This window comes from Electrophorus electricus, chromosome 23 (genome assembly GCF_041902795.1).
Source record: "Electrophorus electricus isolate QZ-2024a chromosome 23, ASM4190279v1, whole genome shotgun sequence".
Classification (NCBI taxonomy): domain Eukaryota; kingdom Metazoa; phylum Chordata; class Actinopteri; order Gymnotiformes; family Gymnotidae; genus Electrophorus; species Electrophorus electricus.
Genome location: NC_137519.1, coordinates 2752501 through 2780000, shown reverse-complemented (window position 1 = coordinate 2780000; position 27500 = coordinate 2752501). Strand labels below are relative to the sequence as shown.

Below are 27500 nucleotides of genomic sequence, written 5' to 3'. Positions count from 1 at the left end.
CACACACACCCACACACACACACACACACACACACACACCCACACACACCCACACACACACACAGAGAGACACACACACACACACACACACACACAGAGACACACACACACACACACACACTCACACACACACACACACACACACACACAGAGACACACACACACACACACAGAGACACACACACTAATGGAGTTCATGTACCAGTTCAGTACAATACATTCAGTTCTTAAACCAGACCTACCCCTGTTGGTGGTGTGTTTGTGTGTGTGTGTGTGTGTGTGTGTGAGAGAGCAAGAGAGAATGTTTTATTACAAGATGTCCTGTGGATGTGTCTGATAAGCGTGTGTGTAATAAGGAGGCGGTACCCCCTCTCACGCCATCCTACTGGTCCGCTCTGTGACCAAGCGTGTGCAATGTCCAACGTCCAGCCCTGCAATTCCCCGATCAATCAGAGGAACCTCAGCTGCTAAAGGGTCCAGTACACGACGGTTACGTCCAGAACGCGGGGCCATGTCCATAACGGATTTATGAGAGGCTGGAGTTATAAATACCGTCGGTAATGACAGCAGTTCAACCACAGGGATTCACGCAGCCCTCCGACTTAAAAGAACACTTCAGAGGAAAATCATCACATTTTGATTTGAGCTCTTTTGATGTGTGCTGAAGCTGAGAGGCGTGAGAGAATTCCTCTCAAAATACATTTGTTTTAGTGGCTTTCCCACACTGTATAATGTCCTGTATATCTAGAGACTTGACAGACAGACAGACTTCCAGGTTGAAAATAGCTGCTGCTATGGTTTCTCTAAAGAAGCTCTGGATGCCAAATGTTTTGGTCAACTACATTGAGAGCAGAGGAAGAATTAAGAATGATTTGATTTTTACAGCAAACAGTTTCTTTAGGAAAGAGAGACTCAGAACTGACAGTCTGGGTTCAGCAACAGCAGGAACATTTGTGTGTGTGTGTGTGTGTGTCCGTCCTCTTTAGTATTACAGAGATGAGTGACTCCTTCTCTCTCTCTCTCTCTCTCTCTCTCTCTCTCTCTCTCTGTCTCCCTAACTGTAAATAAAACCTAAAAGACCAAAGTTATTTTCAAAGCCTTGCACCTCAAATGGCATGAGAAAAAAAAAAAAAACACACACACACACCAAGCAGGCGTATCTCCGTGTATTTGTTGGTCTCTCGCGTCGGCCTCGCGCTCGCGTTGGTCACGCGCATCTTACTGCCATGACGACAGCTGGGCCTGTCGGGTGCGGCCTGCCTGTCTAGCTGCCTGTCTAGCTGTCTGTCTAGCTGTCTGTCCATCTGTCTGTCCATCTGTCTGTCCATCTGTCCGCTGGGGGCGCTGAAGAGACATGACAGCTGCCTTTTTGCCCAGTGTCTCTACGAGAAATGGCCAATATTGGTAAAGTATTTAGAAAAGAAGTCTCCAGCTGTTTGGGGTGCAGTCTCTTGGGTGTGTGTGTGTGCGCGTGTGTGTGTGCGGAGGGGTAGAGGGGTGTGTGGCGACTGTATCGACCAGTCTTACTATGCTAGTGCCTGCTAATCTTCCTGCTAATGTGTGGTCATCACGTCTTCCGGTATTTCGCAAAGCCTTTTCCTGGAATATTCCTCTAGGGAATTGTGTAAATTGCACTGCAGACACTGTACCGGATTCACGAAGAAAAAATGTCCGTTCACCTCAAAGTTTCTGCCCGAGAGAGAAGTCCCTGTCCGAGTTGCTTCAGATTTTTGGAGTGTAAACAGCAGCGATAATGGAACAGTAGTATTGCCACCACACAGTTCAGTAGGAAGGACGTTGAGAATAAGCAATCACTTGTATGTGTGTGTGTGTGTGTGTGTGTGTGTGTGTGTGTTTTCATTTAATTGATCAATATGTTATTACATTTTTGTCTCTTTCAGCCACTATGAAGAAGACCGTGGGCGGAGCCGGGGGCTGGCCCATGGACAGAGCAGGACCTTTGGGTGGAAATGGCCAGATAACCAGCAGCCTGGATGGAGTGAACTTCTCCGAGGGGGAGTTGCTGCTGCAGGTAAACACACACACACACACACACGCAGGCACGCACGCACACACACACACACACACACACACACACGCAGGCATGCACGCACACACACACGCAGGCACGCACGCACACACACACACACACACACACACGCAGGCACGCACACACACACACACGAATTATTAGCAATATATACACATACATACATCAATATTCTCTCTCACTCACACACGCTCACTCTCTCTCTCTCTCTTCTTCCTCACTCTGTTTTTCTTCCACCTTCTCTCTCTCTCTCTCTCTCTCTCTCTCTCTCTCTCTCTCTCTCTCTCTCTTTGTCCCCCTCTGTCGCTATTGTTCAGGGTTGTTGGTTCCTTTGCGTGACTAGCAGTTATATTCTCTGACTCTTTGTTGTTGTGTTCAACACCTTAACAAAGGCCTGTCTAATTATGAGCAACTGGCCTTCCTTCAGCGCCAGACGCTTCCCCCCATCACACACACACACACACACACACACACACACACACACACACACACACACACACACACACACACACACACACACACACACATGCTCCAGATTCTCTAGCCACTCCCAAAGCTGTACTTTGATGATTTTGTTATTCAAATTACTGCTGCTTTTAGATTATTGTATATGTAATCATTATTTGGTATTTCTGTGTGTGTGTGTGTGTGCGTGTGTGTGTGTGTGTGTGTGTGTGTGTGTGTGTGTGTGTGTGTGTATGCACCTTAGGCTCTGAATGGCTTTGTGCTGGTTGTAACAGCTGAAGGCTATGTGTTCTATGCTTCACCAACTATACAAGACTACCTGGGCTTCCATCAGGTAGGAGCACACCACACACACACACACACACACTAATCACACACAGGCACTGCACTACTCGTACAAACACACTACACGTACGCACACACACAGATACACTATCCTGGGCACATTGTGCGCAGATGTTTGTAAATTCACGTCAGTGCAGATTATAAACTTCACATCAAACTTTCCTTTGATAAGAGATGGTATCTTCCCTCCCTGCTCAGTCGACTGTAGTGTGCAACAGACTTGTGTTCAGCACATTTTATGTTTCCGTGGGTGGGCGTGGGAGGGCGTGGGTGGGGGCAGATGGAGTTTCCTCCATCTTCCACAGGAAACGGTCGAATGACTAACAGGGAACCAGAAAGACCTGTCTGCAGCACTGCCTACACACAAACAGAGACAGACAGACAGAGACAGACAAATAAGTACTGCAACGAAGTACCCATTGAGACTTCGAGATACAAGCAGACACAGGCAAGAGACGCAGGAGAGAGTCTATGCACGACCCGTGCAGCTAGGGCCTGTTTTTGCGGGACTCCGGGTGGGAATACATCGGACCTGGGCCAGCTAGGCCTGCAGAACTCCGGACACCTGGCCCGGTCGTGCTGCTGAACCGGGTCACCACGGAGACGTGTGGGGGCAGGAGCATGCCTAGGGGTCTGTGGGCGTACAGGTGGCAGCCTGAACACCAGCAGAGCTCCGTCAGGCTCACGTTTACACACACACACACACACACACACACGTGCATAAATAGAATGGGGGTGGGGGTTATTGTGCAAAATTACTTTGTGTATGTGTACGTTTTAGGTGTGCATGTGTTTGTGCGCACATGTGGGTACGCGTCTGCATGCACATGCCTGTGTGAGCGTGTGTCTAATTTTGCAACAATCCAGTCTGACTAGCTACAGTTTACTCTGTGTGCGTCCATGTTCAAGCATATGTGTTTGTGCGTGTGGGTTTTTGTTTGGTTTTCTTTGAATCTTTGTCCATGAATCACACTGATAGTTTTGCTACAGATGTTACGCTCCACTGCTACTTAAAGGGCAGACACGATGTTTGCCCTTAGACTTGTTTTCCATTTCTAATAGTTTTTGCATAAGATGATTGTGGGTATGAATGTACCTTCTTTAACAGGCATGTGTATGTGTGTGTGTGTGTGTGTGTGTGTGTGTGTGTGTGTGTGTGTGTTCTCTCTGTGCAGTCAGACGTGGTCCATCAGAGTGTGTTTGAGCTGATCCACACAGATGACCGGGCCATGTTTCGACGACAGCTACACTTCGCCCTCAACCCCGCGCGCTGTGACCTCACCGAAGACGATGGTTGGCACCCTTTCCCTGATCTAGCCGTTCCACGCTGCTCTGGAAGGGCAGACGATGCTGGCATGAGCGCTCCCTCTCATGTCTCTTTGACCTCTTTGCTTCTGTTGGTGGTTGTAGTGCCGTTTTAGCACGTTTTTCGCTGTTTTCACACTGCTGTTCCAAACCTGCAAATCCCTTGAAAAAATTGACCCATTTCCCCCGCTTTATTTAAGAACATTCTTCCCTTAATATCAAGCGATATTTTTATCACAGTATTTCTGTCTTTCTTTTTTTTTTGGGTTTGTTTTAACTCTGTTACGCCCCTCCCCACCTCCCACATCATGTATCTCGTGAGGAAACGCGCAACCACTGCTCCCGCCACGGGGCGACGATTCGGCGGGAAGGAACTAAAGGCTCGTTTTAGGCGCTGAAGCGTCGATTTCGAGCGAGACGTTGCCGTAAACCGACCTGGCCCTCGCGCTCGGCGCCGTTTTGCGCTTTTAGCGGCTTCCGCGCCGGAACGGCGGGAGCGCGTTTTGGGACGTAGCTTCCTCGCCGTTAGTCTCGACGAAGCCCGCGCCGGAACGTTTGCCGAGCAGGGCGGCCCTGAGCCGGGATTCGGCCTTCCTTTCAAGCCCGAAACGACTACCGAGGGAAAAACGTCGCCGCCGAGCGAGGAAAAAAAAAGGCAGAGCGATTAGTGCCACCTGGACGTCTCCTCTGCCGTGATGTCGTATCTCCACCCCCACCCGAGCGGGCGCTGACCCCCCCACGATGTGTTCCCGCAGGTCTGCTGAGCAGCAGCGACATCACCAGCAACGTGACGACCTACAGCCCGCAGAAGCTCCCGCCGGAGAACTCCTCCTTCCTGGAACGGAGTTTCTGCTGCCGCTTCCGCTGCCTCCTCGACAACTCCTCCGGCTTCCTGGTAAAGCGGTCGTCTTTTTTATGCATTTCAGCGGTCCGACTGTTTTATGCATTTCTGTCCGTGCGCGCTGACCTCTGACCTCCCTCCTGCTCCTCAGGCCCTTAACTTCCAGGGCCGATTGAAGTACCTTCACGGCCAGAACAAAATAGCGGAGGACGGCACCGTGGTCCACTCCCAACTGGCCTTGTTCGCCATAGCCACGCCGCTTCAGTCTCCTTCCATCCTGGAGATACGCAGCAAGACTCTCATGTTCCAGACCAAGCACAAGCTGGACTTCACCCCCCTGGGCATAGATACCAGGTACCACCGCGCTCACTTTCCTTGCCCCGGGAACACAGCGCAGCCCGACTGTGGGGCGGCACGATATCGGCCAGAGCAACATATTGCGATTCCACAGCCACATGTTGGATCTGCAGTTTGTTTTGGGTTTTCTTCACTGCCTTTTTTATTTTGTTGGATCAGACGGGGCCTGTGATTCATAACAAATGAGCACTTATCTGTTTGTATTTTGTGTGTGTGTGTGTGTGTGTGTGTGTGTGTGTGTGTGTGTGTGTGTGTGTGTGTGTGTGTGTGTGTGTGTGTGTGTGTGTGACCAGGGGGAAGGTGGTACTGGGTTATACTGAGATCGAGCTGTGTATGAGGGGAACAGGATACCAGTTTATCCACGCTGCTGACATGATGTACTGCGCTGACAACCACCTGCGGAGTAAGTCACTCCCCAAACCCAGACCCCCGTTCCCCAGCAGAGAATCGCGCGGCGACGCCCAAAATACAGACGCCAGCCTGTCGGTTTTTCAAAGAATATCATTTGAAGAGTTCAAAAGCTCCTCCTGCTGAGCGTTCTTCTTCCCGTGACCTTCGCTAAATGCGTACCGTGGACGCTGTAGCGATAAACTTGAATTCTGACGGTTGAGTCTTGTTTTCTCTCTCTCTCTCTCTCTCTCTTTCTCGCTCTCTTTCTCTCTCTCTCCTCCTACCCCTCCCAGTGATCAAGACAGGGGAGAGCGGCTTGACGGTTTTCCGGCTCCTGTCAAAGTCGGGGACGTGGATCTGGGTGCAGGCCAACGCCAGGCTTGTCTTTAAGGGGGGACGTCCGGACTTCATCGTGGCTCGGCAGAGAGCCCTGACGTGAGCCTTCCCAAACCCGTCCAGGCAGTCCGATGTCTGGGAAATCGTGTTTTCTCGCTTCCTTCTCGTTTCTGTCTCCCCATGTCTCACGCCGCCTTTCTTTCTGAATTCCTTTTCCGTCCGCCGCAGTAACGAGGAAGGCGAGGAGCACCTCCGCCAGCGGAAGCTTCAGCTGCCCTTCTGCTTCGCCACCGGCGAGGCCGTCCTCTACGAGACGGGGCCTCCGACGGACACAGGCAGGGCCCCCGGCCCGCCCCGCGAGCCCCCCGCCACGGCCCCCGGCTCCCTTCTCGACTCCTCGCTCAAGCAGGACCAGTCGGTCTTCCAGCCTGGCGAGGACCCCGCCAGCTCCTTCTGCCTGGAAAGGGCCTTCCAAGACAGCCACGCCCTGCTCACCGTCCCCAGCAACCCCTGGCAGCCCGCGGCGGTGAGTGGGACAGGGACGGACCCCGGGGCGGCCGGCGACGTCAAGGAGGAGACGGCGGTGCGGGAGATGATGGAGAGCCTGCAACAGATCATTGACGACAGCAGCCTGTGCGGAGACCTGTCTGAGCTACAGGTGGACCAGCGAGAGCTGAAGGACTGGGAGAACACGCTGCTGCGCATCACCAGCCTCAACAGCGGCGAGATGCCCGTGGAGCTCAGCAACATCGTGGCCGACGACATCTTCTCCTACGTGGAGGACATGCTGTTCAAGGAGGGCATGGCCGGCCAGACAGAGCAGCTGCCCGAGTGCCTGACCGACCTGCAGCTGCAGGGGGGCCTAGGTGACTTCCAGGGGCGGAGGGACCCAGGGGGTTTCCCGGGCAACGAGGACAGCCTGACGGGACGCGGGACCTTGGAGCTCACGCGCGCCGGGCCAGAGATGGCTCTCGGACAGCGGGAGGTGCCGGAGGACGGGTTCGCGGACCCGCTCGTGAGCCTGAGCGGGTTCCTACCGTTTCCCGGGCCAGAGCGCAACCAGGCCGGGCTAGCCCAGCAGGGCGAGCTGACAGGCAGAGTCCAGAATCAGGCGCTGTACCCGGACAACGCAGGACTGCCCAACCTTCAGAACCAAGCCCAGCCAATGGGCTTCCACAACCACAACTCCCTGCCGGTCAACCAGCCAATCAGGCCAAGCAGTCAGTGGGAGGGGTCCACACCCTGCGGCGAGACCCAGGCCCAGAATGTCCCTCTAAACCCCACTCCCACTTCCTGCCTCCAGGGACAGTTTTCCCTCCAGCACATGTCCAGGGGAGCCCCAGCGTGGTCTCAGCCTCTTCAGCAGGCTCTGACCACAGTACCTAACGTTCCAAAAATCCCCAGCGTTCCATACGTTCCCGGCGCTCCGAACGTTCCCGGCGTTCCGAACGTCAGCGGCGGCCACCACCGTATCCTCTACAACCAGCCAGCAGACGTCCAGGGAGACACGTTCGCTCAGCTACTGTTGCACACCAACCACAGCTCAGTCCAGCAGTCCAACTCCCACCCGCAGGCCACCGCTAACGCGGCCTACGGCCAGCGAGCGGCGTTTCCGCATACCGCTGCTAATTCGCTCTATGGCCAGCAGGAGGCACTCATGCAGCCCCGCGCAAGTGCGGTATACGGCCACCAGGGGGAGGCGGTCGGCGTCTCTTCCTCTGCGCCGACCAGCAGCTGCATGTTCGACAGGGCGCCCGTGAACGGGCTGCGCTACGCCTCGATGGGGCCGGAAGCCACGATCTCGGCCTGCCAAAAGACGAAAGGGTTCGAGATGGCGAACCTGCCGCAGGGGCCGTGCCTCTACCAGAGAGCGCCGGGCGAGGGCGTCAGTAACGGCATGGCCCTGCCACCAGAGGGCGCCATCCCCAGCCTCGTGCCGCTGGACCCAGAAAACATACTCCAGCAGCAGCAGTTCCTCACCTGCAGCAGCCAGACACAGGTAACGCACGCACGCGAACACACACACACACACACACACACATACACAGCCTTCTTTACATTCACATCGTTTAGTAGACTCTAGTGTGTTCTTTTGTGCTTTTTCGCCTGCCGATATGTGCACCGCCACCGCGCTTAAAGCGACTTTTTCCACCGGCACTGAAAGGTCTAATCTGTCCCCGCCCACAGGTCAGAAACCGTCCAATCAAGAACGGGTCTTCCCATTTTCCCTCCCGGCCTTGCTTACCCAACAACCACCAAAACAGTAACTATTAGAGCACGCCCGTCCGCCGGACCCACAGACTTCCGAGCAGTACTCTCCTTCCAGTGGAGAAAAAGGAGACATGTCCCTCTGGAGACACCGTACACACTTCTTCAGTTTCACGTTCAGCTGCTTTTGTTTTTGGTTTTTTATGAACAAGATGTAAGGCAGCGTTGGCGCTCTGTCAAACAAACCTATGAAGCCCTACCACACCTTTATTCCTTCATTCATTCATTCATTCATTCATTCATTCATTCATTCATTCATCCATTCATTCACTCCCTGCCTGGAGAGAACAGAACTATGGGAAAGGACATATTTATTTTCACATTTCATACATTTCCCTCGTCTCTGGTTTACGTTCATACTTTGTGTTTGTTTCTTTCTCGAGATAAACAAGAGTAATGGACAGGCAAGGAGTGTGCGCGTGTGTGCGCGCGCATGTGTGTGTGTGTGTGTGTGTGTGTGTGTGTGTGTGTGTGTGTGCGTGCGTGTGTGTGTGCACGATTTGTGCGCTGTATGTGCACTGTGTTTGCACCCGTGTACACAGGCGCGCACGAATGGGTGGGTGTGTGTGTGTGTGTGTGTGTGTGTGTCAGCGAGGAGACACCCAGAGCTCACTTATGAAGTATGCAGTAGAAAAGGTGGAACCTTTTCACAGTAGGGACAAGATTCTGGGGAACGCCATGTAAGGCGCACAGCCGTCTTTCTATTTATTTTCGAAAGTTCAGACTCCAAAAGGGAAATGCTGAGCACCCCTCGTCTGCTCCCTGGGAATCGACTCTCCGTGCACTTAAGAAGGTGAAGTACACACCTGTAAAACAGACAAACAATTTGTTAGAATTTTTTTAAAGGAAAAGTACGTCATATCCAAAGATAAAGCCACCTGCACTTCGCCCGTTCTGCGCCGCCCCGGGAGCTTGACTGCCGCAAGAACGCCACGGCAACCGGAGCTTGACTGACTGCCACAGTGAAGCAGACCTCCCCCGAGTACTGTTTTGGATTGAAGTTGAACAGGGGAAGACCCCCACTAAACCCGGTGGTCACATGCTCTCGGAGGCCCAGACACTCGAGTCCAGGAGCTTGACACTATAATCTTCTGTTCCCAGAGCAGAAAGAAAAGAGAGGAAAAGCACACCCCAGCAAATGTGTTTTTGGAACCCGAATTGCACTTTAGACGGACCCCTCTGGATGAATTCATCGCAGCGAACGAGACGCGAGAAGTGTGGAAACTGTGAACAGGGATATCTCGGCTGGGTTCTGGCCAGCCACCACAGTCTCCCTCTCCGGAACATTCTCCCCCACCCGTTTTATCACAATGATCCAAAATCATGACGCAGAACGTCATATATTCATTCTGCTTGTGGGGTTTTTTGCCTTATATATACGCTTTTATATTTTTATAAGCATTTAATCAAATGTGTTAATGAGCCTTTTTTTTTTTTTCATTTCTGCTTCTTACTGATGAACACTCTTGTGCCCACGTTCTCCGACGCTCCCGCCACAGTGGCACCCGACCCCGCCCAACCCCACCCCCAACCCCACCCCACCCCCAACCCCAAACCCCACCCCACCCATCGGGGTCCGCGCCATGGCGCGTGGGTGCCTTCCGTAGCGAGCTGCAGTGGGACGGCGAAATCAAAAACACTTGATGAGGAGTGTGAAAACCCAAAGCGCACAGAAGCCAGTCCACGGAGCAGCTGTCACTTTGTTTGTTTGTCACTTTGTTTGTTTGTCACTTTGTTTGTTATTTTGTTCTGTGTGCCCCCCCCCCCCAACTCTACTCCCCCATGAGTAACTGACTCGCAACAGTCGATCAGTCAGAAGTCTTTACTCGACATGTACAGCGTCCTGTTCCTCCAGAGCACGACCGGTGACGAAATGAGAGGCTTCACGAATCCATATTCCCACGTGCCATATTTGGACACTTTTAACACGACTAACATGGTCATATAGCATTATGAGCGTGTACATGTACCAAAGTTAATGTCTCTAAATGTTTGTTACCTGAATGTCAAGGAAATATGACTGATTGCAAGATTGTTGTAAAAGACAGAACGCTTTCCTTTGTTTATGGCTGAATGTACCCCACCCAACCATTTCTGTCTAAAAACAAAAAGCCTAGTTTGTTTCTGTGCCAGTACTGGAGCCTCAGGTTCGGTTTGATTCAGTCTTCAGAATAGGCCTGTATTTATAGAGGGTATGCACTTGATGTCACACTGGGCGGGAGTTGTCGTAAGGTACACAGAGTTTCCAAAGAAACAATGTTTTTATACTACAATTCTGAATATCTCTGCATCTCTTACTACAGTATATTGCAGTTACGCACCTGAAATCTCCTTCGGATTTGAATTTGGGTGGATCGCTGTGGAGTCCAGCTGCTTGGACTCGACAACGCAACCTAACGCAAGCCGATAATGACTCGATTCCTGCTCTTGCTGGTTGCCCTAATAAACACCCCCAACGCTTTTACCCTCGCCGTTCCGGCGGAGGGGGTGCGTCCCGGCGGGATAGTGAGCTCAGTGCATACCCACTATAGCACGCTTTCCAGAGAGGGCGGAATTGACACCCGCGGTGCTGAGCCAAACACCCCTAGCGTTCGCCGCAGGTCTCCATTCAACACTGGGAATCCGCGGTAGCTGCCCAGCCTTGATCGGACACGCCCGAGAACAGATACCGGCCCAGACCGAACCGGTGCGGCCCATCTGCCAGACTCAAGTAAGGCGTGGCGGTAAAACGACATGGAAAAAATGAAAGCGATGAAAGCTTTGGATCACTGTTGGGTTTAAAAGCCTAGCAGTCAGCACCAGAACCAGTACAGCTTACAGCTTATACTGCTTCACAATAGAAATCAGAGAACTAGAGCCTCTCTCTCCCTCCCTCCCTCTCTCTCTCACTCTCCTTCTCTCTCTCTCTCCCTCTCTGTCACTCTCTCCCTCTCTTCTCTCTCTCTCCCTCTCCCTCTCTCTCTCTCTGTCTCTCTCTCTCTCTCCCTCTCTCCCTCCCTCTCTCCATCTCTCTCTCCCTCCCTCCCTCTCCCTCTCTCTCTCTCCCTCTCCCTCTCTCTCCCTCCTTCCCTCTCTCGCAGTCACAGTGTGTTGGGAAGTAAAGGCGGGTTCATGATCTGGCAGCTATAGTGAGCGTGGCTCTGGTGTAATCATGGGTCTGGCCAGCCATCGGCGGGTGTGTATGTGTGTGTGTGTGTGTGTGTGTGTGTGTGTGTGTGTGTGTGTGTGTGTGTGTGTGTGTGTGTGTGTGTGTGTGTGTGTGTGTGTGTGTGTGTGTGTGTGTGTGTGTGTGTGTGTGTGCCTGCCGCCACAGGCCAGAAATTTGTTTACACTAGTGTTGTTCAGAGCCTGAGCGTTGAAGAGGGGGAAGGAGCATGTTTGCTTCCTGTTCTCTCCTAGCAAGGGCAGTTTTGAGTGCCTACAGAATTTTGTGTGTGTGTGTGTGTGTGTATGGTTTTTTTTTTGTTCTTTTTGCCCTTGTCTAACACAAGAGTAGGCAGAAATGATGCAGCCTCCTGGATGTCCAGATATTTGATGATATTTAAATATTTACAGATATTAGCGATATCCATTTAATATATAGATTTATGTTTCCAAAAAGAAATTTGTTCAAAACGCCTGGTGGTATTGAAAGTATTGAAAATAAGGGGAGACTTGACAGGTAAGAGGTGATTGACAGGTGGGCGGATTGATCATGGGCTTGCCGAGCTTCCGTGGCTGTAGGTGTCTCCCGGATGGGCGGGGCAGGGGGTGGAGCTTCCGCTCACCCACCCTGCTGCTGTGGGCCAGTGGAAGGCCACCTGTGAACTCAACAGATCTGCGGAAACACTGCCCGCTTCACGTATCTGTTTGTTGTTGTTGTTGTTGTTGTTGTTGTTGTTGTTGTTGTTGTTGCTGCTTTTGTTTTTTTTGGGGGGGGGGGGGGATTTGTCCCCAACCATTGTGATGACATTCATCTGCCTTCTTTTAAATGCAGTATCAGTGTATAATTTACAATATTATTGTATGCTTTTATGATGTTCAGCAAGGTCTTTTTATGCTCACAAGCCTAGTATAAACGATCTCCTGTTTCTCCGCACAGCCTGTAAAATCTTTATACTTTTATCTTTGATTATATGGCTTTTATCCTCGTTCTGTTTTGTGTTAGTAAATGTCATGCGTTTGCTGTGCCCATCAATATTCACATCTTTATATTAATAAAAAAAATCGCTTATAAAGCATCGTTACTGGCTTGTTAATCTTTCCACAAGAGGGCGCTAGTGTACATAGTCTCATGGTGACCGTGCCATGTGCTCTAAGCACAATTGGTCAAGTAACATTTCTACTGCACCGACAACCATGTACTCAGTCACCAACTAGCATTCGACTGAAAGGGTTTTTTTTTTTATCCAGTAATGATGAATGCCCTATTTGTTGATACATTTATTATTAAAAAAGATTCAGAAATAGTTTCAAAGTACACATAAGCTTCCTCCGAGCCCGCATGGGTAATGGGCGATAGCGGTTTCTCAGGATGTCCCCAAGGTAGAAACTAAAGGGATCTGACCGCTCCCCTGGGTCCAGTGTGTGCTCCCAGTGCTTCGGCTGACCTCTCCGGCATGAAAGGAGCGCCTCCCAGCTTCTCAGTAACTCCGGCGACCGTTTCTTTCCTCCCTGTATGTCGTAGTGTCGGGCTACAGCTGAGCTATTTACGCCGGCTGGTATGGCTTCGGTGCCGGCCCCTACACCGTTTTCCCGTGACCCTGTTTGGAAACGGAGCACTTTGGCGTCACTGGTTTGGGATAAGGGGATAGCTTGGCTACTCCTCTGCTCACCTGTTTCCATCAGTTCGCATTAGTTAGCAACGACTCTGTTCGTTAGACTGACTCTCCTCTGGGATCAGAAGTAGCCTGTGTGCCTTCTCAATGATAACGGTTGGGTTTAGTGTTCCCTTACTCTGGAACACCTTATTAGCCACTTACGATAAGCTTAAAAGCAAGACAGATCATGGGACAATATCCTGACAACAGTTTACATGTGTAAGCATACTGAAGCCCGCCAAATTTAACAGATTTTCATAGTGTTCTTTAGATTAGAAGAGACTGACAGAACACAAGCTGAAGAAGTATTATCCTACGGCCCACGCAGGAGTCAAAGACAAAGTCAAGTTTATTTATACCGCGCTTTTTACAACTGCAGTTGCCACAAAGCAGCTTTACGCATGTCCGAGTCCGAGCCCCCAGTGAACGAGCCAAGGGCGACAGTGGCAAGGAAAAACTCCCTAGAGCACGAGGAAGAAACCTTGAGAGGAACCAAGACTCGAAGTGGGGGCCCATCCTGTTCTGGTTGAAACCACATAATTAAGCCGCATCAGCTGAGACGGGTTTAGGCTCAGCAACAGTATGACCCCAGGAGTAGATGTACCTTGGCAGAAAAAAAAGAGAATAGATTATTAGGCACATCCAAATACTAAAGTGTGTAAAGTATGCATCTATAATGTGCAAAGATGGACTCCGGCTGATCTCGCTTTGACAGCACAGCTAGAAGGAAAGAGCCAGAAGGAACCACAGGCACGAGGCTCCCTGGAACATCAACATTCCGCTGCTCTCAGCCAACAAACTCGAGTGACAAAAGAGAGGTGAAGTGACAGCATCATAACATCACCGTTTACCAGAACTCTCAGTGCCCTTGGACCACCAGATCTACACCTTTACCTAAGATGGGAAGTAGTTAATAAAATGCCTGACTTAAATATTCAGACTGTGTCTGAGTCTCGAACATTTACAGGAAGGTGTGGGAGCTTTATAGGAAAAGGCTCTGCTGCCTGACGTAGATTTTCTTATTCTTGGTACTAATAAAGAGCTGCACCTTTTGATCTAAGTGCACCATGCTGATCATAACACACCAAGAGTTTGCAAAGGTACTGCAGGGCAAGACCAGTTTTTAGAACTATTTTATTTAAAAAAATACAAAATGTTAGTGGGAGCCAGTGCACTGTAGCTAAGATTAACTTTCTGGTTCTAGTAAGAACTCTGGCTGCTGCATTTTGAGCTAACTGGAGCTTGTTTATACACTTAGTGGTACAGCCAGATAGTAATACATTACAGGAGTCTAATGTGGAAGTGATAAATGCATGGACTAGCTTTTATGTATCATGTAATGAGAGTATATTTTATCTGCAGTGTTCCTGAGTTGGAGAAAGGCTATCATAGAAATATTTACATGAGCTTCTCACGAGAGACTGGGATCCATAACTACACCAAGATCTTTAACCACTAAACATGGTGTGATTGGGAGACCATCAAGGTTTATTACAAAATCATAGAGCTGGACTGAAAACTTGTTTTGTCAGGGTTGAGTGAAAACAAGGCTCACGAGCTGTTATTAAGATTACATTAACCTTTTACCTATAAGACAGGGATTCTCAACCCCATCTCTGGGGATCCAGTTGCACAAGATATCAAACCCTTCACGAGTAGGTTCGGGTGTGGGGTGCAGGAGTTACGCTGAACCAGAACTGAGACCTCTACTTGAATGCATTTGTCGTTTAAACATAGCCTACAACCGCGCACAATTAGAAATTACTTCAATGAACACTTTGCGTCCGCAAACGTTACTGCCCGGCATCGCGCAGAACGCGCCGTGTAGCACGTCGCCCACCTGCACGCGGCGCTTCTCTGCCCTGCGATTGGCTAAAGCAGTGCGTTCGCGAGCGCTCGAGGACTTTCCGCTTTTCATTCGTCCGAGACGCTTGTCTGCCGCGCGAGCCCCCCCCCCGCGTGAACCCTGCCGGGGTTTGGGGTCGCTCGGGGGCGCGCAGCTGGCCGTTGCAGAAGAGCGGAACGCGTTTCTTTCCCTGCTTGCTTCTTTCTTTTTCTTTGTCCGCTGCTCCCACCATCGGACCCCAGGACTGGGCTACTGTCCAAAATGTACGCGGGACGGAAACGAAGAAAGCCTACGCAGAGAACGTAAGTAGCGCACGTTTATTCATCCTCCTTAGCCGACCGAGCCCAGGTAGGTCAACTCGGCTCATCCGTGACCTCTAACTCATGGGAAACGACTTTGGGTCGATACAGCACCACCTTTCGGTTCTGATTATTGTGCCGAATACGCTTTAAGGGGACAAAGCTCCATTGAAGTGCATAGCTGGGAAAACTGGCCTATCTGTCACATATAAGAATGCCCAGTTAAGCACTGGGGTCTAGTTAAGATCATACAGCTTAATTTAATATGATAATATAATCAATATAATTTAACACCTTATATTCTACCTCCTTAAAAATCTTCTGAAGATTCTTCAGATAGGAGTTAAAATTGACCTCAGCTGACCCCGCTATTATACTATACTATTCATTCGATTAAATTCATGCCAGTTTCGAGCGTGGAGGGTGTAACACCTGCAGACGGAGCAAGACTGAAAGTATGGAGTAATTTCTGCATTTCTATTTGCCGCCCCTAGTCATAAAAACTATAGGCTATTAACAGGGAAAAAAGGCAACATTAACAACAACTACAATAATAAACTACATAGTTATTAATGTTGACAAGAATAATGTTTAGGTTTAGGTTTATTAATGTTTAATGATCATCATCATCATCATCTTCTTCTTCTTGTTATTATTATTGGTATTAATTATTGTTATTATTATTGTTATTATTATTGTTGTTGTTATTATCATTATTATTGTTATTCTTATTCTCATTATTATTATTCTCATTATTATTATTATTATTATTAGCATCATCATTATTATTATTATTGTTATATTATTATTATTATTGTTATTATTATTATTGTTATTATTATTATTATTATTATTATTATTACTACTACTACTACTGCTACTACTATTGGTAAACCTTCATGGCACCTGCACTTGCAATTTCCTGTTGGATCAATAAAGTTTTATTGTATCAATATTTTTGAAAATATATCTAATAAACTTATTTGTAGTTATTTTTTATAATAATTGTATAAATATTTATTATATATCAGAGAAAGAGTATTTGTAATTACAATATATATATATTGTGTTTTCAACAAAAGTGTTTTATAATATGTGTATATGAAAACATTGTGTCTTACATTTTTCATAACTCCTGGATAAAGTGCACATATTTAGTTACAATTATATAATGTGTATAATATATAGTTATATAAATGTATTCTCATATTTTTATATAACAGTAATGTGGTATGTAGATGTTATGTTTTAAATGTATATTTGATATATATTTAATTATTGTGAATCCTGAGTATGGTGATCGTATTTAATCTGTTTTACAAAATAAGCGTATAATTACATACAAGCTCTCTCGCTGTGTGTGTGTGGGTGTGTGTGTAGGGTGAATCCGCTTCCAGCTGAAGGTGTGAAGTCGAACCCATCGAAGCGGCACCGGGACCGGCTGAACGGGGAGCTGGAGCGTCTGGCGGGTCTCCTGCCCTTCCCCAGCGCCGTCACGGCCAGCCTGGACAAGCTGTCCATCCTGCGCCTCTGTGTCTCCTACCTCCGCGCCAAGAGCTTCTTCTCTGGTGAGAGTGCAGAGACGCGTGTGTGTATATGTGTGTGTGCGCGTGTGTGTTTATATTTTCCTTGTATCAAAATGTATTGCTTTTTTAAGGAGTTATACTTATCATTTTTACATGTTTTTACAATCGTCCATACTATATATATATATATATATATATATATATATATATATATATATATATATATATATATATATATATATATATACTTTATTTGTTGTGGGTTTTTTTGAAAGCTTGCTCTTTACATGATCACATTTGAGGTGTTGCAGTGAGTTGGGGAAGAAATAGTAGCTAAAAGCCAGCTAAAATTCCTCTGAAGTGTTTCTGTTATTAGTGACCATGCGTCTCTTCGCTCACAGTGTAGCATCAGTGAAGTGTGTATCTGGTTCAATCACTTCCTTCATTTACTTACCCTTTCACATTCACTTCCTGTGACCTGTGACCATGACCACAGCCCTTTAAGGCTTGAGCCGGCAGGTTCGCTTGCTCCTCATTCAAAATATTATTACAACAGTATCACTGCTACTATGATGATCAAGCGATAAAAAAGTAATATAATATATCTATAACATATTAATATATCTATTGGTATTCACACACACACACACACACACACACACACACACACACACACACACAGAAGAAGAATCTGACCCTCTCTCCTGCCTGTGTAAAACTGTGCCACTGTCTTCCATGATATAAATTCTTAAAACAGGTTTGCATTTAGATTATTTATGACTGAACATCAGTATGGGTCAGCACTGTAGCACACTGACACAGGACACCCATTCTCTCAGCCCTAAAGCACACACACACGCACACACGCACACACACACACACACACACTGTTGTGGCTCCCATCGTGTTGTTTTAATGCTCCAGTGTACTCCAGACCAACTCATGACCACTCCCCCTTCGTTAAATGTTCAAATAAGCCCCCGCCAGCTGAGGCAGAGAGACATTTTTATGCCTCGTTAATTATTCAGCACACGCGGTGCGAGCACGTCAGTATGTGTGTATGCGCACGTGCGTGTGAAAGCATCTGTGTATCTGTTGTAATTGTCTTCACATTGTCGAAAAACAAAGTAGGCAAATGAGAAACTGTGTGTGTGTGATTTATTCTAGACTTTCTCATTCTCATTTTTAGTTAAGTTTTTCATAATTATAAAAATGATTCATTAATTAATTAGATGAATCAAATATTTACAGCAGTCAGAGGGAAGTTGCTTTTTAATGGAAATTAGTTTATTATTATGTCTAGAAGATTAGCTTTATCTATAAAATATTTTTGGGTAAATTTTGTGTTCTATTGATATAATCACAATATAGAAATATGTGGCAATAATGCCTTAAAGGACCTTGGAAGAACCTTTAAAGGCTTCTGATGTGTTACTGCCCTCAGTAGTACCCAAAGGCTGTGTGGGGTGAAGTTATGTGTGTTATGTGTGTTATATCTTAAACTATTATGCTGATAAAATAGGACTGAAGAATGGGGGGTCTTTGCTATGAGTTTAATGATTATGTGTTTGGGATCCTCTTCCCAGTGTTCTGTGTGTGGGATCCTCTTCCCAGTGTTCTGTGTGTGCTATACACTTCAAACCAAATCAAAATGTATTGTTGGTATTGTTAATAATAATTTTTTTTTTTTTAAATTCTTCTCCTTCAAGTGCCAGTATAAGAGCGATACAAACGACATAGCAAAAAAATCACTCATCTTGTTTCTATAACAATTCTAATCATTATTAAAGACAAATAATAATAATAATAATAATAATAATAGGTCTACATACATGCATACTATAATAATTATTCTTGTTCACTGTGAAGAGAATAAAATGGATATTTACATAATTATATGACAATTTCAATTATTGTAATTATATAATTTTCTATTGACTCACAAAATAATTGTTTTTCCTAATAATTAAATGAGTTGTATTTAGTAATCAGGAGATATGCTGTCGTGAGATATTGGACATTATTTTCCTGCTTGAAGTCAAATTCAAAGTCAAATTTATTTATACAGTGCTTTTTACAGATGTTGGTCACAAAGCAGTTTTACAAATGTTCAAGTCCGAGCCCCCAGTGTACAAGCCAAGAGGGACAGTAGCAAAGAAAAACTCTCTAGAGTACGAGGAAGAAACTTTGAGAGGAACCAAGACTCAAAGCAGGGGAGGGGGGCATCCTCCTGTTCCCAGTTCTGTGTGTGGTATACTGGTCCCAGTGCTCTGTGTTTGGTATACTCTTCTCATATGTCTTTTTTTTGGGGGGGGGTGGGGGTAGAAACTTAATAACAACACATTTTTATGTATTTAATTTAGAATTCGAATTCAAGTCAGAACAGAATAACAAAATGAGCTGAAACAGATTTGAAAGGAGGCTGTACCATGTTTTTTTGAAGGAGGTTTTGATGTTCTTTTGTGAGATGTTCATGTCAGGTACTTCGAGTTGATTGGACAGATCAGTCCGAGCCACAATCAAACAGTTCACCAGCTTATACTACACACACACACACACACACACACACACACACACACACACACACACACACACACACACACACACACACACACACACACAAACAGAGAGAAACTGCAGCATTGGTGCGAACATGTCCTCTTCTTCCAGTGCTGAATGGTTTATGAACAGTTTGTGAGTGCTTTTAGAGTGGTTTATGAATGGTTAATGCCACAAGTGTTAAAATGCTCCATCTTAGATGAGTATGTAGCTGGAGTCTTCTTAACTTTGATCGTTAACTGCTCTCTCATTAACTTATAGCCTGTTGTTTACTATTCACAATAAGGCCTAGTCCATACTAACATGGATCAACTGGAAAACACGTCTGATTTCATACACTTCACCCATTCATCCACACTAAAACATATTTTTAAATCTGGCTCCAAAGTGGCAAATTCTGAAAACACAGAATTGCACAGACTCTATGCTGTAGTGTGGATAAGGGAAAATGTTGCCTTTCGAGACCACTGTCGTAAGGTTCTCACGTGACCACCACAGTTCCTGAAAGGCAAAGCCCGTGGGTATGCTGTTTTCTGCAGGTATGTTCATTTCATGCTTAGCTGCTCGACTGCCTGTCAGGTAAATATGTGCATGTACCCTTAGTGTGTGTATCTGTGGCACAGACCTTAACAATAAGTGAAAAGGAGGTTTCACCTCCACTTGCTGTGAAGATGTACGCACACACTCACATGCACATGCATGTGTAGTGTGTACACATGCACACACACACATGCACACACACACACACACACACACATACACACACACACACACACACACACACACACACACACACACACACAAATAATACGTAACAGGTGCATAATCCCATGGGATTTGTCGATTTGCACGTCTTGCGAATCATGTTCATTTCTTCTGGCATTTTCCGGATGTTTCAGCTATGGCTGTGCTTCTTCAAACACACATTTATGCTCGGAGCTCTAAAACAGCCCTCACCGGCACCTGTCGACAGAGCGTGAGCGTAGTCTCCGTGTGGCGCCCCCTACTGACCGAGTTCAAACGCATCCGAGCCTGATTTCGAGATGTTGATGCGTGACACAGCGGTAGAGAGAGAGCATGCGCAAGGGTCAGAGACGGTAAGGGAGAATGAGTGTGTGCGCGCCGCATTTTCACGCCGTCCAGATCACACAGTAGCTCCTGCCCTCTCTCCTCCTGAGGCTAGAAAAACATCAGTTAATTCTCTTACTGATACCATGATGAGCCTTTGAAGGGGACTATAAAAGGGGAGATAGACCAAGCAGAACCAATGCAGTGAACTCCTGAACTCCTGAACTCCTGAGCTAAGGAGGCCTGGGAACATTGCAGGCTTATTTTGTCTCTCTTATAATTTGTTTTCTCACTGGGTTCAACCTGAGCACCACGTGCAGGTAACGCTGTGTTGAGAGTTACACTATGTTAAGGGTGTGTACTGTAACAGCATCTTCAGGTGAACGTGATAGTGTTAACGCCACGTGTGCTACCACTGATGAAGCCAGACCTAGTAGTATTGTGTTCAGTCTGTGTTCATAATATTCTGCTAAGATGTGTTCAGTTTGAGGACACCGTGTCAAAGGTTTGTTGCAGTAATATTGTGTTACATGTGTGTTGTCTTGCCAGCATGTTAGCACTTCACTCTCATCTGAATGCACCTATTTTATGAGTTTAGATTTCTACAAAGACGAGAAAGAACATATGCTCTACTCATGAAATACCGTACAAGGCTGGCACAGGTGCTCTCTCACTCTCTCTCACTCTCTCTCTCTCTCTCCATCTCTCTAATCAGCATTTACAAGACGTGCAAATCGACATATCCCATGGGATTATGCATCTGTTACATGTTATTTGTGTGTATGTGTGTGTGTGTGTGTGTGTGTGCTAACCATCTCTCAGAAATTATCTCAAAGTGTAAGCTTAGCTAAAGCTCCGACACCAGCCCAACCTGGAGAGGTGCAGACGGAAGGCACTAGAAAGAAGTGAAGCAGAGACATTTCGCAACTATATACTTCGACTTTTCCCTTCACGTTTTGCCCCGCCCACTTCTCTGCACCTAAACTCCACCCACCCCTCTGCCCATGAACCCCACCCACCTCTCCACACATTAACCGCGCCCACATCTTTGCAAATTAGCCCCACCCACCCCTCTGCACAGGGCGCTCATTTCATTGTACTCCTCTACTCATGGATCAGTTCGGCTGGGTCTCACTGATTTGGTTCTGTAATGGTTTGAGGTTTCACATAAGTACACAGACTACAGCATGACCTTCTACTGAATAAGAGATTGAATGTGTGACTAAAGAAAAGGTCAATATTGTTCTTTCAGGAGCCTTTACAAGAAGCAGATTCTCCTAGTCATTATAATATAGGCCCAGTCTGGATTTTTGAAGACAAAGGCATTTCATTTCATGGAATTGGTTTGTGTCATGTGGTAGTGGGCCAGAATACAAAGCAGGGGTGTCTGTGAATTCAAGCCGCCCATATATTTTTTGAGGACTTTTGTTGAAGCTCCGTGAAACTCCTGATTGGAGTTGTGTGCCCTAGTGTAAGACTCTTACCCACCATGCTGCTCTGTGCAGATTCATGCAGATGTTAAATCTGAGCTCACGTTTTTGGTTAACGAATGCACCTCCGCATGTGTAACTGAAAACATCCTGACACTTATAAACAGGTAATAGTTAATAAAGTATTGGTTGAAAAGGCCTTGGTTAGGTTCTGTTAGCATAAATGGCTGCCGTATAATAACTTTTCTTCTTTGCCTTAGTACAGTTCAATTATTTGTGTTTTTCTAATTTTATTACCTGTTATGATCCATGGCTGCAGACTAAACCCAGATGTCGCCGAACAATTTTTAAAACAACGCCACAAACTGGGCTAGCTGACCACACACATCATTGTTGCTGCTTTCTTAGAGGTCTTAGGAGGCTTCATGTGCTTCAGAAGATGAAGTGGCCAGCGTTGCATTTTCGGAACCAGCCCATCTTACGCGCCCTCCGCTTTGCGTGAAGTGAAGTGGAGACAGTTGTCAGTTCTCCTGAAGGAGAATTCTGGGAATCAGGGCGGCGCTGACGGAGAAGGGTAAAGATTCTGCCCTTTCTCGCCTCCGCCCGTAAAGCTCAGGAAGAAATAACCAGTCGGTGGCCTGTAGAAACTCCATCTGTGGAAACCACCTGTTTCTGAACACTGGTGGCATCAAAAAAAAAAGCTCACAGTTCAAAAACGTCCTTCTGAGGGTTCTGAAAGGATCTGTACCACCTGTACAGGATGGAGGTGGTGGTCCTGTGCTCCACGCTCCACGCTCATGTGCGTGGAGAAAGGTGCTGGAAACACCAAGATCTACTCCCAGGGAGCACTCATAATGATATTGATAAAATATGGAATATTATATAGATAAGAGCATATGCTGTAAAAGAGGTTGTGTGTAGTCAAGAAATTACAGCGTGGAGTCACATCTAAATCTTGTTTTCCCTGTTCTCTGTTTACAAGCTCAAACACCATGGTGTCAGCGAGAGATATTTATGTCTTCTACACCGTGATACTGGAAGACAATGTGTTCATTCAGAGGGCTGTGGTATTTTAAACAACTATGGGAGTTTATTATGCGAACTTGGGAGTTTGACATTCTGTGTGTGACTATTCTCTTTGTCTCCATCTCTCTCACTTTTGGTACATCTGATTTAATTCAGTTCAGATTAAGATAGGTTTGTTGGTATGACTGTTCTATTATTGTTGTATTATTTATTTGCATCTCCTGTGTGGAATGCTGTGTTTAGAGCTTTGTTTGAATGGAGTGCTAAATGCTAAAATGGAGTGCTAAATGCTTAGCATTGTATTTGAACATATTGCACTGCTAAACACTCATTGCTGTGTTTGAATGGAGTGCACTGCTAAACACTTATTGCGGTGTTTGAATGGAGTGCACTCACAGTTTTGTTTGGAACAGAAAAAGAAAAGGCCAGAGAGACAGAGAGCCTTTTTTCAAAACATATGTTTTAAAAATAAATGCCATTTTGATAGCTGTGATGCTGTTGTTCTGCATGGTGAGTGTAGTGTGATTATGTTACCCAAATTGCCCAATGCATTTATGTTACTGGAGTTGAACATTCTGTTTATGTTGTCAAAGTTGTGCAAGGTGTTTATGTTATAATAATTGCACAGTGTGTTTATGTTGTCACAGTTAAACATCATGTTTATGTTGTCATAGTTGTACAGTGTGTTTATGATGTCACAGTTGAACATTGTGTTTATGTTTTCATAGTTGTACAGTGTGTTTATGATGTCAGAGTTGAACATTCTATTTATGTTGTCATAGTTGTTCAGTGTGTTTATGATGTCACAGTTGAACATTGTGTTTATGTTGTCATAGTTGTACAGTGTGTTTACCATACCAAAGTTTCATCTGTCCTTTTGGTCACATCTGTTTGGTTCCACATCCAAACAGCTCTGTTAATACACTGGAAAACAAGCTAGAACACACAACCTTAGTGAAAAGGAGACTGTGGTCAGTGACTCATAAAATTCAGGGGTCATGTGAACAGACTGCTAGCAGAAATGAAGACAGCTGTGAATGTGTGTGTGTGTGTGTTTATGTGTATACATCTAATTGCTTGTAAAAGACTTTGCACATTGAAGAAATTAAAGATTTTGGCCTTATCTGTGCACAAGTGTTTATGTGCAACTGGACTCAAATGTTTGCATGTGTAAAGAGGACGGTAACCTTTTCCTGAATGCTGCTTGGAGTCTATGATCAGGTGAAAAGGGCCTTTAGGATAGCCAGTATGGGGGGCTTGAGACCCAGTTAGCATCTTGTGCGGAGAGGTGGGCAGGAAACCATTGGGTGAGCTTTGCGGCAGTGGGTGCGTTAGAGCATATTAAGGAACGAGCAGATTATTAAGGAAAAGACAGAGAGAGAAAGAGTGAGGTGAAAAAAAAGAGACAGGCAAAGCATTAAAAAATGTTACCGTACTTTCAATAATACACCAAACACATGCCAGTAACAGATTACAAAATGAATAAGAATAGTAAGATTACAAAATGAAGGGAAATATAAACTGCAGGCTGATATCAATTTAACAACAATTTCATCAAATCTTTTAAACCTAGTTATATTTCTGCCTGATAAGACAGAAGGAGAGAGCATGAGATGGAAAGCAAGTGTAATGTGAGTGTATGTGTGCGTGTCAGGGGGTGTAACAAGTGTATTCACTGGTCTTGAAGTCATGAGAGTTGGGATTATTTTGATCGCTTGTTGGCTGCGTCTATGCTCCAAGCATTGCACCATATGAACCACATAACCCCATAAGCAAGGCTCCTCAGTATCCCTGGCTATCAGAATCTCCCTTAGCTCTGGCTCCGCTCACAGGCGGCACTCCCTACCTCCCTGTAGGAATGTGTTCCTGTGATGTCATCTGGTTTAATATTTAATGTTGAACACATCTTTCGTCTTTTTCCTCTCACTCCTCCTTGGTCTCTTCCTTTCTCTCTCTCTCTCTCTCTCTCTCTCTCTCTCTCTCTCTCTCTCTCTCTCTCGCTCTCTCTCTCGCTCGCTCTGCTTCTTGTATGCTCATTGCTTCTGTCATCTTGGCCTTATTCATACACACAGACAGGAAGAAGAAAACAAAGAGGGATGAGAGATATATAAAGAGGTAGAGAGAGAGAGAGAGAGAGAGAGGCCTTATAGGAGCTTAAAAGACTTTAAGGTGAGCTCTGACCTTTTTGTGATATATATAAGTCTCTCTCATTTGGCTTTTAATATTTGCTCGGTTGATAATTAATTCGAACACTTTGACAGTCAGGCAGTTACTTTAATTCTCATACTTTCCAATCTCAGTTTGCCTCAGTGAGGTATGCATCCGGTGTCTCTGAGCTGTTTTTTTTAATAATATTTTTGCCATTAAACGGACACCCAGTCATTATCTTGTTACCAAAAGCATGTGAGCATATTCTCCATCACCCCCCCCCCCACCAAATCCCCAGTGATGCCCTGCGATAAACACACTCATTCTTGGCTTCGGTGATTTCCAGCTGGACGGGCCTTCAGAAGTGATGTTTACACGACTGATGGCTGATTCTCAGAGCTTTGCTATGCTGCCCCCAGCTCCTCCCAAGACCGCAACGCCTTTGATCTCAGCGAGATCAGTGGGTGGGGACCGTCTACAGGACTGGCTGTAAAGAGCACAGAAATGCCTGTAACCCCGCCCTTGTAGGTGGGAGTGGCCACATGTGAAGGAGCTCACTGTAAGACATCTTAAAATGAAAAATGTTGATGACATTTTGTTTTGTTTTGGTTTGTTTTTTTTAATCTCATTTCCCATTTAGTGTTTATTTAGTATACAGCACTGCCAAATGAGAGTCACTGTGGAATTTACACATTTACTTTTACAGTTATCATTTAAGGGGTCACCATTATTTCTCTCTCTCTCACACACACTAGCAAGTCTCCTGGACATCTGGACCTTACCCTTTGGCTCTCTTACCTGTTCATTATATCATGTCATAACATGGCATCTGGGTCAGGAACCGTGCTAGGTGTCACAAACATAGGCTGTAGCTCGGAGGTCCCCGAGAAGGTTGAGTTTATGGTCATTAACGTATCATATGTAGAAATGACAACAGAATCCTGCTCAGTTCTGTTTGTTTTTAATGCAATTTGCTTAACCCAGAATCTTGTGAGATGTATTTTCTGGTTAGTGTGCTAAAATCCACCAGTGCAATGCTCGCTTTGAACCCATTTTGACTTGAAACAGCACATGTGCTACCACCTCCTTGGACCAGTCCTTATCGCTAAAACGCAAGCGCCGCATGGGGTTTACCTCGCTACCCAGTGTCCAGTGTCAACCAGAGCAGGATGGGCCGCCCCTTTGAGTCTTGGTTCCTCTCAAGGTTTCTTCCTCGTGCTCTAGGGTGTTTTTCCTTGCCACTGGCTTGCTCACTGGGGGCTTGGACATGAACATTTTTAAAGCTGCTTTGTGACCAACATCTGTAAAAAGCACTGTATAAATAAATTTGACTTTGAATTTGACTTCAAGCAGGAACATAATGTCCAATATCTCACGACAGCATATCTCCCGATTATTAAATACAACTCATTTAATTATTAGGAAAAACAATTATTTTGTGAGTCAATAGAAAATTATATAATTACAATAATTTAAATTGTCATATAATTATGTAAATATTCATTTTATTCTCTTCACAGTGAACAAGAATAATTATTATAGTATGCATGTATGTAGACCTATTATTAATATTTATTATTATTTGTCTTTAATAATTAGTTATAGAAACAAGATGAGTATGTCTGTATTTACGCATATGTGATTTTTTTGCTATGTCGTTTGTATCGCTCTTCTACTGGCACTCGAATGAGAAGAATTTTTTTTTAAAAATCATTATTATTAACAATACCAACAATAATTCAACATATTATTATTATCATTATAATTGTTCACATGCGATGAGAACAAAGTTGATATTTTAATAACTGTGATGTTACTATTTAAATATCTACCTTTCCGTGCGGAATGAACGGCAATGTCAGTTATTGTTAGTCACAATAGAATTGTTTTTCATACGAATAAAATGATGAATAAAATGGTTGTGTTTAGTTAACAATTAGGAGATATATTTTAGTGAGGTGATAGTCCGGTTAAAATGAGTTGCCGTGTTGCGTTTACGGTAAGAGTGGTCGATGGAGACAGTGCTTTACCCCAAGATGGGTGCCAAAGTACCGCTGCACTAGCGGACTTTAAATGTCACCTTAATTTCTGTCCGCTAAATAATCCAATGCCGAAACATGTGTGCGCGTCCTACGAAGTTACTAAAACGAATTACACTAATTTAGTGTTTGTTATGAGAGAAAGCGTGATCGGAGCATAGCTGCTGATTGAATAAGTCAAAGTCAAATTGATTTATACAGCGCTTTCTACAACGGCTGTTGTCACAAAGCAGCTTTACAAATGTCCAAGTCCAAGCCCCCAGTGAACAAGCCAAGGAAAAACTCTCTAGAGAGAGAGGGAGGGAGGGAGGGAGGGAGGAAGAGAGAGGGAGCAGACAGACACTGGCACTTTTTGGCACTATTGACACCTTTTGACTTGTGAAAAGACCTGTGGAAATTCATT

The 27500-nt window shown here is 45.8% G+C and overlaps 2 protein-coding genes across 4 annotated transcripts in view; both read left to right on the top strand.

The window, feature by feature from the left end:
• Positions 1-11653, top strand: part of ahr2 (aryl hydrocarbon receptor 2) — a 42124-nt gene extending 30471 nt beyond the window's left edge. Inside the window, exons 1-10 of one of the 3 annotated variants that reach the window (XM_081705930.1) lie at positions 269-676; positions 1902-2032; positions 2760-2849; positions 4036-4153; positions 4921-5060; positions 5158-5360; positions 5657-5766; positions 6047-6188; positions 6318-8088; positions 8277-11653. In XM_081705930.1, the coding sequence (XP_081562056.1) occupies positions 655-676; positions 1902-2032; positions 2760-2849; positions 4036-4153; positions 4921-5060; positions 5158-5360; positions 5657-5766; positions 6047-6188; positions 6318-8088; positions 8277-8363 (2814 nt within the window). In that variant the 5' untranslated portion in view covers positions 269-654 and the 3' untranslated portion in view covers positions 8364-11653. Of the gene's footprint in view, positions 1-268; positions 1405-1901; positions 2033-2759; positions 2850-4035; positions 4154-4920; positions 5061-5157; positions 5361-5656; positions 5767-6046; positions 6189-6317; positions 8089-8276 lie in introns of those variants that run through there. The other 2 variants (XM_081705931.1, XM_035520882.2) reach the window with 2 other exon arrangements.
• Positions 11654-14258: 2605 nt separating this feature from the next.
• The window catches only part of ahr1b (aryl hydrocarbon receptor 1b), a 26763-nt gene continuing 13521 nt past the window's right edge, over positions 14259-27500 (top strand). The window contains exons 1-2 of the mRNA XM_035520881.2: positions 14259-15304; positions 16682-16869. Of these exons, the coding sequence (XP_035376774.1) occupies positions 15264-15304; positions 16682-16869 (229 nt within the window). The 5' untranslated portion in view covers positions 14259-15263. The remainder of the gene's footprint in view (positions 15305-16681; positions 16870-27500) is intronic.